At 32.8% G+C, this 12,796-nt stretch overlaps 1 protein-coding gene and 1 pseudogene across 1 annotated transcript; one reads left to right on the forward strand and one right to left on the reverse strand.

Annotated features, from left to right (window-relative positions):
* Window positions 1-2,380: 2,380 nt before the first annotated feature.
* Window positions 2,381-2,971, reverse strand: LOC133180664 (uncharacterized). Its single transcript, XM_061315134.1, has 2 exons — window positions 2,906-2,971; window positions 2,381-2,821 (listed from the first exon to the last, which is right to left on the reverse strand). Exons 1-2 carry the CDS (start codon window positions 2,969-2,971, stop codon window positions 2,381-2,383), a joined length of 507 nt encoding a protein of 168 aa, XP_061171118.1.
* Window positions 2,972-5,475: 2,504 nt separating this feature from the next.
* Window positions 5,476-12,796, forward strand: part of LOC133180665 (putative amine oxidase [copper-containing]) — a 34,200-nt pseudogene continuing 26,879 nt past the window's right edge.

The raw sequence follows: 12,796 nt of genomic DNA on the forward strand, positions 1-12,796 counted from the left end.
AGCAAGCATCGAGTGTGACCCGTTGACAGGGTATGCTTTCTTCCATGGCACCTGATTCCGCCTCTGTTTTTTTTTTAAATTTGTTTTTTGTTTGTTTGTTTTTTTTTTTGTTTTTTTTTTTGGAGGTTCGTGTTTGTTTTACTTCCGATTTGTATTGTTAAATGGACCATGAGATTGAATACTGTATTTTATCTCCATATTTCATCTTCCATTTTCTACAGGTGGATGATGATTTCAGTACGAAATTTTTAAATTATATTTTTTAATTTATTATTTATAAGTAATCATCTTAATTAAGGTGATAATTTATCAATATGATTTTTCAGATCTAAAGTTTTTTCTGAGAATCTGTAAATTTGTCCTTTTGAAAAATTATTATATCACTGGACAACTTTTTCATAAATTGATCTTGTAATATATGTTTTACAATAGTGCTTATCAATTCATAATTGATATTGACACATTGTTCGTACCATACATTTAATAAACTATACATATTACAGATTCTCTGTCTGCAGTCTCATCATGGGTTTGTCAAATGCCATCACAATACAGTTTAAACACGTACGAGGGATGTTCGGAAAATAATAACACCTGGCTGTTTTCACGCACGTTTATTAATATTTGGTATTTATATTTCACCCTGCCCGTCAAATTACTCAACCTTGGCCTGGATACACTTTTTAGATGATAAATCAACTTCTGGAACCATTTTTCATACTTCTCAATAGGGACACCCATCACATACTGATAAATTACAGACCGTAGGGCATTTCGTGGTTTGTATTTTTTCCAGATAGATTGATTGAAGTTTGGGGAACAGAAAGAAGTCACACGGGGCTAAATCTGGAGACATCAGGGGTTGGGTGGGGTGGTAGGACAGTAACCTTTTCCGCCTTTAAATACTCGATTATAACGCGTGCTTTTCGTGCAGGAACATTGTCCTGCAAAAGTAGGAGATACTTCATACCTATTTTTGGGCCTTGACTTTCGTACTAGTTCTTCAGTTTTTTTATTAACAACATTTTTATAGTAGTTATCTGTAACTGTTTTGCTCTTTGTCACATGAATTTGCATTACAGGGTCTTTGTTGTCAAAGAAAATAACATATAAAACGTTTACGGTGCGTAATCTTTTAGCAATATTAGGACGTTTTGCATTCCTTGGTGCCCAGATTCTGTTAGAACTCTTACGGCTCAAAATAGTATACCCTGGTCTCATCACCAGTAACTAAATTATCAGAAGATCTTTTGATATATTTTAGATGCAATTTTAATAATTTCTTTGTGTTTTCAACACGGACTCTCATTTCTTCATCGCTAAGCAAAAAAGGTATCCACCAAGCGTTTATCTTTCTAAGCTTTAGATTTTTTTTCAAAATACCATGAACACCTGCCAACGACAAGTTTGTCATCCGGGCCTATTGCCTCACAGAATATCTTGCGTCTTCATGTAAGATTTGGTGGATTTTTACGTTTTTATTATTGGTTGTAACTGTTGCAAGGCGACTTTGGCGAGCAGCATCTTTGAGGTGTTCGTAACCTGTTTTAAATTTAGCAACCCACCTACAAACAGACCATTGAGACATTTGACCATTTCCATAGGTATAACAGACCTCACGATGAATATCTACGGGTTTAATCAAATTAATACCATGTAAGGACCTACCTTTAATAGGCCCTAATTTCAAATGCGTTGTTTGTTCTTTTTTCCATTCATTTTGAGTATAGTGTAATGAATACCCTATAACACAATGTACACTGTGGCTAAGTCAGTAAAACTGTGAACATGAAATTTTCTTCCGCTACGGTTCAGTGATCAATTTTACGTGTCAATGTGGTTTTAGTAAGATATTTACACGAAGGTGAAATGACATTATTTTGGAACACTCTTGGTACATATATTTGTGTAATACATTTACATTTTTATTTTTCGCGCCTGGAAAAAGGTTTGCCCAGCATGAGATTGTTTTACAATATACCGATATATATATATATATATATATATATATATATATATATATATATATATATATATATATATATATATAGTCCCGAAACTGATGTAAGATAGTCATTTACTAGTCATTTACTAGTACTATACGTCCAATGTATGATTAGTTATACGTAATCATTTTGTCATGATTATTATAATTACCCTTCAGACAAGAACGTATGCTAGTATGTACCTATATATGCAGACCTGTATAATCATGTATCTTATTACATATAACACATTAACCCATAGGATAGTCCTGTCACTGTAGGTGTGTGTCCATGTTTTTAGTTATCTAACTAGATTTAATTCTTTAATAGTGCCGTCTTTCTATGTATCTGCATATGTATGTACACTGTTCCATGCTCCCACCCAGAGAAGGTTACTAAGTACTTTTGCCGTCACAATAGAGGCCCTGTGGTCTGTTCATCCCTTGTTGGGGTTTTAGTAACATTGACAGAAATTGGACGTCCTTGTCTATCATTTGTACTGTATGGGTGTTAACATCACACACAGGGATGATCAATAGTGCATCTATACAAACTACACGTGGTTCTAGTCCTGATCCTAATGGACATCCTGTGTAGGAGAAGCGATGTCTTTCTCCACGCTCTTTCACCACTACAGCGAATTCAAAGTCAGACACAAAGATATCTCCTTTGCGGTTTTCTGTGATGTAATTAGGTAGTCTATACAGTTTCTGATCTGTGCTGGTGTGTTGTATTGCCAGGATGTGTTTTCCTATGTTATTGTTATGGATTACAGTGACTCTCTTTGTATCGGTATTATACATCACGACCATTACATATCCATAGGAGGGAAAGCACTAAATACAGTGTGATTCCATTTTTTTTAGTTTTCTTTATTAGTGCAGACTTTGTTTTATTATCACAAAGTAACTTTATCATACCTCCATGTTGATATCCTTAGTTAGGGACAGCAAAAAGAGTTGTTTATCACTAGGAGTGTCCTTCATCTTGCACTACTGGACTTATTATCCCCTGATATTCTGATTTTTCTCTGAAAATCTCTGTCAACCTTTGTACTTTCACTGTACATTACTGTACTTACCTCTGTACTTCACAGTACATAACAGTACAACACTGTACAGAAACACAGCATTTCACAGCACCTCCCTGTACTTCACAGTACACTTCCTCTGTACATCACAGTACCCCACAATACTCTACAGTACGCAGCCACTGCTTACCACTGTACGTCAAAGATATTAGCTGTACAGATAACTGATATTCACAGTACATTGCTGTTATTCCCTGAACCTTCATACTGTACATCAAAGTACATCAAAACATTCTACAGTTTATTCAGTATATACCAATGTACAACTAATTTTACTCTGTCCTACTCTGAAAAGCTTTGTATCCTAGGAAATTTATTTGATATTTAAAAAAAGTCTTATTTTATTTCATAGTTGCTTTTGAATACAAGATTAATTTTCAAAATGGATAGAGCGCGCTTGATGCTAGATATAACTGAAAATGTTTTATTAAAATGTTCTATTTTCTTTTTTTTTTTTTTCTAATTCTTTTGTCCAAGTATTTTAAATGAGTTTCCATTTAACATCTGAGAAATGAGTAAACGGACATTTTAAAGAGTTAACGAGTTTTACAATTCTTTTTAATTTATAGTTAATTAATTATATTAATCTTTTCTCCACATAGTATTGCATGTTTTTAATTCTACATAATTGTGTACACTGAAAAGCTGATTAAAGCCAATGTTATGATTTAGATTTCTGATTTTCAATTAATTCAACTTTTCATTTTCCTTGAATTATCTTTATGTACAGCGTACATCTACTGATAATTTTCTCTTTATATTCATTATGAAAACAACTAGAATTAATTAATCCCTAATCGCCGTCAAACGTACTGATACCCCCCCCCCCCCATTTTTATCGACAAACTGAGAGAAATTATTAAAAATGTACCGTCTTTACTGCAATACGTCGATAATTATTGACATTAAGTTATATTGCCAGTATTGAACTCCAGAACAGTGCTGATTATCTTGGTTTGTGATGATAAACGTAATAAAAATATATAGATAATTTTATTATTAACATAGCTCCCGACTAATTCGATATAAAGTACAAAGTATTAAATTAAATCTGGCAAATCAAGTTTTAACTTAAGTGAATATATGGAACCGTTGCTTTTTATCTCTTTCCAAGTTCAATCTTAAAATCAATTAATACAGGTCCGTAGGTAGCAATTTCCCATTAAGGGGGCACAACCATACATTTTCAGTTGGGGGGGGGGGGACTAAGAACTACGAAAATTCCTTGACAAGCTTAAAAAAAGGTCATCAGATATTATTATTGAGTGCGCACTAGCATGTAGCAGCTATGTTTTCTATAGTATTGTATATATCGGCAAAACTATGGGGGGGGGGGGGGGGGCACGCCCCCGGTTCCTACGGCCATGTAATAAATTTAATTCAAGAATTAATTATCATTTTATTCTATTCAATACAATGGGTACGTATATCCGTATGCATGTAACTTGCTTTATTTCCTTTTACCATTGATTAGAAAAACATGTTTTTAAATATTTCTCAGCAAGACAAGCGCCTCGGAATTTGTTTTCTCTATGTACAATTTTTGTAAAATAATAAAGACTTGGTTTAAAATTAAGGAGTAATTGTACATGTAATTTAAAATATCCCTGCTAACCGCTTTTAAGGATTTCTGGTATCCTCAGACAGATTTCTGAAATGGGTAGGAATAATGATCGTATGACGTTTGTTACAGCTGATGTGGAAACACACCTCCCGCCAACCCCAACCCCTCTTTCCACCCTTACCCCTTACGAAAAAAAAACACTAGACACTTGGTATCAATACTTCATAATAAACGAGGTCCTTACTAAAATTCCTTGCTGATCGAAAATAGTTCGTGAATTTTTAAATACTATATCAAACAATTGTGTCCTAATTAGGCTCTAAACCATTAAAAATAAGAAAACCTTTAAACCTTTAAACGCTTAAAATATGAATAGAATTCCCCGCATTACATAAAAACCTTAAATATATGTGTCGTTTTACTTTAAATTTCTTTGACCACTTGGTACAAACGTATTTATCATAACGTTTTGTCTCAATTTCATTTCTCAATCACTGGCCCAAATGATAATCAGCGCAAAGTTTTACCGTAATCTTCTCTCTCTCTCTCTCTCTCTCTCTCTCTCTCTCTCTAAATAAAGTTTTACATGTATGTTCAGTGCGTATAATTCCGACTGAAATTTGATTTCTTTTATTTCTTCTGAACTTTTTGCATGTAATTTATTTTCAAATTATGAATTTATTGAATTATTTAAATAATAATTGCAAGTTCACACAATGTACCCCATGAACATTAGAACAAGGTGTGTATTTAAACTATACTCATGAAAAATAGACTTAATTAGACTCTGTTACACCACTCTTTTTGTTGCTTGTTATTGCCCACCCAAACTAAAAATGTATGGACATGCCCTGTCAAACCAAGTAAACAGGTCTTTCGCGGGACTGCACTCCTTTTGTTTTATTAAAGTTTATATCCACACTTAAAGTTCGTTTTCTTTTATATGTTTATAGATCTATAATTAATGTAGTTCAGACGACATCACAATAACTTATTATTGTGCGATCTGTCACTTTTCAGTCCTGTAAAATGTGCATCGCACACTAAACCGATCTACCAGAAAACAGGGGGGGGGGGGGTGTGCTAAAATTATTTTCTTTTTTCCCTTAAACGAGTTTCACATTATAAGAGATCATTTCTTTTTATATATTTATCTATTGTGAAGGAAAGTGATAGATTATAAATATTTCAATTGATAATGTGTTTAATGGCTCAAACTTGTGTCCTTAACCTCGCTGTGGTCGTAATGTTGCGTAACTAAATTCATGTGAACTCCGGCGAGTGCCTTTCTGTATAATGCAGCAGTGACACCTATTGTCTTAGTGTCTCGCTACCGTACACACTCGGATCACCTCAGTCGATTCTATCTACACACAGAGTAACATCACAGACTTTCCGATTGTTTGTTTGATAATTCCGGTATTCAACAGACTCGAAATATTTCGTATTACTGAAAATGAAACTTGTTTATATACATAACAAAGATTCCGACTGGACTATGCAACATCAATTAAAATTTTTTTATAAAAGTTTTGGTGTAAACCTTTATGAAATTAAAACTATTAATAACCGTAATAATTGAAATAAATAGGAACGTTTTATCATGTTAAAAAAAGAAAATATACAAATGTTACAAATTCATGCCACGTAAAATAAAATGAATTCTTCTGTACATTTTAGTATAAAATATTGTATACACTATTTAATTCACCATATTTAGATTAGCGTACAAAATAAGGGCACATTAACATGACTACAATATTTTGCTGTTAAATCAGGCGAGAGATTATAAATTAAAAAAAATAATGATACCGTATCTATTGAGAGGTCAGTCGCTCACACACACAGTAAAAAGGATTACATGATTGTCCGTGTGTCAAAGTTTTGAGAGATCTGAAAAGTTTAATTCGCCCTAGTAATTAGACACTTGTTCATTATACTTCCCCGTCCATGTATTTTATTTTTCAATTAAATCAATAACAAAATAGCACATGCATTTAACGTTACGTATTTTTTTTTTATTATTATTTGTTGTCTTTCTTAATCTCGCTGGGCCTTACGCGCGAATGAGTTTGGAAAACTAATTTATTTTTCACACTTCCCGGTAATTGCTAGCTATTTTTTTTTTTTTAAACAAATAAATAACTTATATAGTTTTTCTAAGATAGCCAGCTCTCTTAACTTTCATTATAACTGCACATGTGGGTTTAACATCATACGTGGAATCCTCAATAATCAAAATGTTATTTTTAATTCCGAAATCATTGATGGCTTGTTCGAGTTGTCTGGAAGATGTCCTTGAATCTTCACGTTTTTTAGTCACCTTTCTCTCCTCCTCTAGTTGAAGAACACGGTCTCGATTTTAAGTTCTTATATTGAATGCCAAGTGCTATCGTATTCTGTATACGGATCTGCACATTGATATATTATTCTCACCTGTTTGACCAATGAAGCATTTCTTTAATTGTGAATGCATTTTCTTATGAATATGTATATAAATCGTAAATTATATTAGCTTAGGGTCATATTATTGATAGTGATACGTTTGGTTTGTACAGCTGATCATGAATAAATGAACTGAATTTTCATGCAGTGTACAATTTTAAGGTATATGTCATAATATGTCCACCAGATTGATGTCAGCCCCCCCCCCCTTTTTCCCATTGAACTGGGGTGCCGATGGGGACATTTTACTTTTAAAAAAATTGCTATTCTCAACTCAAATTATGGGAAAAGAAACAAACAAAAATTCATCCAACACTAGTACTTGATCTGTGGTTTGCATTTTTCGACTTGCAATAACCCAAGAAAAATTATACTAAATATAGTATGTCAGCTTTTCAAATTAATCTTGGATATATTTTTCCTCTCCATATGGTCATGAAATTGACAATGATCAACTAATAGCAATGGCCTTAAATGCATATTTACAGACTTAAAGTGCTAAAAAAGTGTTTGAAGCAACTAAAAATAACTAATTAAAGAATATATTTTTTAAAAAAAATGCGAATTCAACCTTTGAAAAATGGAATAAATAGCAATACAGCAAAATATCCTGAATAAATTTCACATTTCACGGCATTTGCAGCAAATCATAAATTGATTCATTCAATTATTTATTAATCAATCTTTCTTTTAAAATTTAATTATAAATACCAAGCTTAATGGAACCAATGGGGAGGGGGGGGGGGTTCCTTCCTTTTTGTTTTTTGTTTTTTGACTCGCTAAGGAATTCGAACAGCACGGTGTCCCTCAAACTAAAAAAAAATTATTTGTTTGCCCCCGGCAGATCCAGGGCTGTCTGTCTGATTTCTCTGTCTCACGAAGCTACATGTACAGTTCTACTTTCCGTATAAGTATAATAACATTGTTAGTGAAATTAGGCCTTCCAATGTAATACTCTAAGGGTATGCAAAGTGTATATTGTATATGAAACACAACTTAAAGTTTGGAAACACAAACTTATTTAACACTGATTGATTACTCTTGCAATTAAATTGGCTTATCCCCCCCTCTCTCTCTCTTTTACAGAGAGGTTCTGTATACTTTTATCTGAAGTGCACTTAGTCTTCTATTTACACAGCAAATAACACATCAGCTGCATGTTACTTTTTTCGTCCTAATTTAATATTATAATTATAATAATTATTATCAATATTGAATTTTCAAATAACTCCCTTTGTTGTTTGTTTGCTATTATATTTGAAGACTTAGAGAAAGAGAGAAAAAAATACAATCCAAATGATAAATAAAAATAAATAAATAAATAAAAATATAATTTTTCATAAATAATTAAAATAATGAAAATATTCTAAAGTTTTTTTTTTTTTTTATATATAATTATATCTAATTATTTGATTATGGATATCAAAATAAACGTCTCAATACGTACAATCTAAATCTTTGTATATGTTTTGCGTTTCTATTAATTCAAAAATATCTTAAGTTTGAAGCTCTCAAGAAATTATAAAAATATTGCTTCCTGTCGTTGTGTAACCACCACTTGTTGATATATCAGGACACTCAGTCTTGACACCTATTGTTTAAATCTCTGGCTACTGTCCGCTGTTTAATCCACCGTTTTCCTGTTTGGTATACATTTTCTGTTGAGTGTACACGTTAACCCACAACCATGATAAGCCACTCTACCCACTGAATCATTCTTGTCATTTTTTGATATTTTATTTGTATTGACAAAGTCAATTCAAACAATAATTAGTTTTTTTTTACAAGCCGTGTTAAAAAAATAATCATAGTGACAGGGTAAATGTATGAGTGAGAGAAAGAGAGACTTAATTTTTTGAGAAAAAATATTTAAAAAATATATAATATACTAATGTTTCAAAATTTTTCTTAACATGTAACTTTGCCTCCCAAATCAGGTTGTTAACCGCATTATCGAACTATGGAAAATGACAATGTGACGTTAAAATTGTTCAATACTATGAATGATAATTATTATATATAATTTAATTGCTCAGTAAATTCAAAACTTTAAGACTAGAGGAATCATAATTATCAATTAAATGATCTTAAATATAATTTATAGGATTTATTTTTATTTTACATTTTTATATATGGTGGTAGTGTGTGTTAAGTGTACTAACAGCAAAAAAATTATCACTCTTGAAATAAATATTTTATTTGCTTAAATCTAAAATACCAAAAACAATTAGAGATGTAACAAGAGAAGAATAAAATTTAGGAAACTCAAAAGTTAAATTTCATTCATTTAATACGTCTAAAATATTCGCAGTATGGTTCAGTGATGTACAGTGCCAAACTGGGATGCGTACATTGAACTTCAGTGATGTACAGTGCCAGTCTGGCACGCGTACAGTGAGCAACAGTAGTGTACTGTGCTGTACAGAAGTTGAGTACTGTACACGTCTGTGATGTACAGTGCTGTACTGTGGAGGCGTACAAGGACAGACAGTGGTGTACCGGGCCGTACAGAGGGGACGTACAGTAAAGTACAGGGATGTATAGAAAATAACAGTGGGTTTGTACTGTGATTTACTGGGGATAACAGTAGGTACAGCGATTTTGTACAGTGACTGTACAGTGTTTATACAGAGAAAAGCAGTACTTAAACAGTGGATATCAGAGTTTATCAGAGATTTTTCAGAATATCAGGGAATTTTAAGTTCAGTAGTGTTGGATACTTATGTTTTCTTAATAGAAAAAGGAATTTTACCGGTATGTTGTCTGACTGTTCAGATTTGCGTTTTATAGTTCTCTCTGCAGGTAAAGGCGTCTTTTCATTTTCGTGATTTTAATGATATAATCTCTGAATAATACCTTTATCTCTGGTTTTAAAATGTAACATCATATACCACAGTGTCAAAGAGATTTTCTAGTCTCTTAGCTTTTGTCAACATCTCTGATTGGTGTTGCTGGGTTTTTTTTTGTGAAAAGTTTTTATATTAATTCTTATCTTTGATAGGATAAAACAATTGTTAAAGACATTCTGCCTGTCTGATGTTATGAATGATTTCTTTGTTTTGTCTGCGGTTTGTTTTAGAAGCTGTTCCTGTGAGGAGCACATGGCGTATGTGACAGGACAATGGCGCCTGATCTCACCTCTGACGTATTTGCTCTGCTCCAAATTTGTATTGTTTCAATGGACTTTTGAGATTGATTACTGTTCGTTATCTTCATTTTCCATCCATCACTGTTCATTATCCTCTCCTTTTCTTCCACATAACCTGTAAGAGTAAGTCGATATTCATAAATTGTGAAATAGACTATTTCAACCCTCTTTTTCTTTAAAATGCGTGACACTGAAATCAGTGACGTCAAATATGAACTGTAAGTGCGTCAGGATGATCACATGGTCAGTTTCCCTTCATACGTCAATGCATCGTGAGGAATATTTATATAGCAGGAAAAACAATGCAGTTTTTTGCGTGATTTGTAGCAGACAGTTTATGATTTATCTGTTTAGCTTGTTGAATTTTTGTGTTACGTGATTATTTTCACATTGAATATTTACGACTTTTCCATTTTCCCGATCCTGACAAGGGTTACACGGCGGGTGTGACCGATCGACAGGTGATGTTAACTCCTCCATGGCACCTGTTTTAACCTCTGATTATTTGGGGTCCATGTTTGCACTGTTCTCAAAATGTATTTTTCAATCGACGTGAGCAACTTTTGACTACTTTTAGCCATCCTGATTCATTTTTTCACGTAATCGGAAAATGTAAACTGAAGAGTTTTAATGTTTAAGTCTTGTTAAGAATGGCCCTTGCAACATTTTGGTAAGCTTTACCTTTCGATATTGATACAGTTGATTAAATAAATGAAGGACTTTAGTTGAATCCCATATTTTGAAATACTGATTAATAGAACTTTTCCCAGATATTTCGTTTATTAAAATAGTCTTAAAAAGAGCTTAATTAGTCTAATTCATATTCGGTGTAAAATAACAAAAAAATTGCTCTAGGATTTTTAAAGACAATCCATACTCTAAAATATTACAAAAGATAATGTCCTCATACATATATTTCTTTTATTTTTCTTAAATATTTCCAGTATGGATTCATTAAATGAATATGTAAAACATGAATCAATTTTCAAACAGACTCTGTATAGAGCTGTTTCCTCGGCGATATCTCGTTTCTTAAATAACTCAAGAAGTTATTAGCAGACTCATTCTTGTATTCGTATGAAGCAGAATTTATTCAAAAAATTCGACACGAGGAGAAGAAAACACTCTACGACGTATTATCAACTAACAATAGTTACTTCCTTTCATATGTCGACTCGATATATCCCAGTGAGCTTGAAATAAAAGATATCACATAGTCTGACACATCTGTTTCATATTTATCGTTAACATCCCTTACTTATGCAGCAATATACCTTCATCACCTGCATATGGGGTTTATGTATTTCAGTTTTATTCGATACGCAAGAGCATTCTCTACGCATGAACAATTTCTAAAACGAGATAGAAATTATTGACAAACAAGTTGATGAAACAAGAATATAAGCAGTTTCGTTTAGAATCGTCATTCCGTAAGTTCTATAGTCGATACAATGACCTTGTCAGCAAATACAATTTATCAATAAGGCAAATGCCGACTGACGTTTTTCATACTAACTGTTAGGCCATTGTTTATACACTAAACTGTCTACGTTTTTTTTTTCGTTCCTAACAAGGAGCACATGGCGGGTGTGACCGTTCTGCAGGGAATGCTAACATGGCACCCGATCCCTCCTATAAATTTTGAGGTCCTTGTTTGCTCTGCTCCAAATCTTTATCGTTTCATTGGAATTTGGAGATTGAACTTTGTTCGTTATTTTCATATTTTATTCTGAAATGTGCATGGACATAGCATACACTATATGAGTTGACATGCGGAATATTAATTCTTACATCATGTAAAGATTTTAATTACTGTTCATTATCTTAACATTTTTTTTAACAAATGCTGGGAGCTGATTATAGTCTTTATAATATTTTTTTTCACAATGGAACAGCACAGAATTGCTCCCAGCGTTTTTCAGAGAGAAGACGTCAGAGAGAAGAAGGATAAGCCTTTTAATGTGTTTCAATTTTCATGTTAAAACATGTGATGTCCTTGCACTAATGTCATTTTCTACATCCCATGAAAGTTTAATATTTTTACATGAGCCACATGATACAGAGCTGAGAAATACCAGGTACTGAATAAACATATTCCTTATAAGGATCTATTTTACTTTCTAACATATATACAGTTACTTTCATTATCAGGCCACATGATTGGAAGGCTCAAATGAACCTTTCTGATCGAAAATTGTCTGACATCCTTCTGTTTGTCTGTCGTACGTCGTGTGTTGTTTGTAAACTTCTTACACTTCTTTTTGACACTGGGCCAATTTCAACCAAACTTTTCACAAAGTACCTCAAGGGGATTCAAGTTTCTTCACAGGAAGTGTTATGTCCTCTTTCACGGTGAGATAAATAACATTCCATAAAATTTTGTTGGTATTTTAAAAAAAAAAATCTCAAGAACCATGGGGCCATGAAACAGGAACTTATGTAGAAGCATCATTACAAACTGTAGTTTAAACTATATTCAAATCATGATTCAAATCATTATGGCAGGGCCATAACAGGTGATCGAAAGAACTATATATTGTAAGGGCGTATTCCTGCCCCCATAA

This window comes from Saccostrea echinata, unplaced genomic scaffold (genome assembly GCF_033153115.1).
Source record: "Saccostrea echinata isolate AGI-Se365-2 ecotype Australia unplaced genomic scaffold, CSIRO_AGI_Sech_v1 ptg000007l, whole genome shotgun sequence".
Taxonomy (NCBI): domain Eukaryota; kingdom Metazoa; phylum Mollusca; class Bivalvia; order Ostreida; family Ostreidae; genus Saccostrea; species Saccostrea echinata.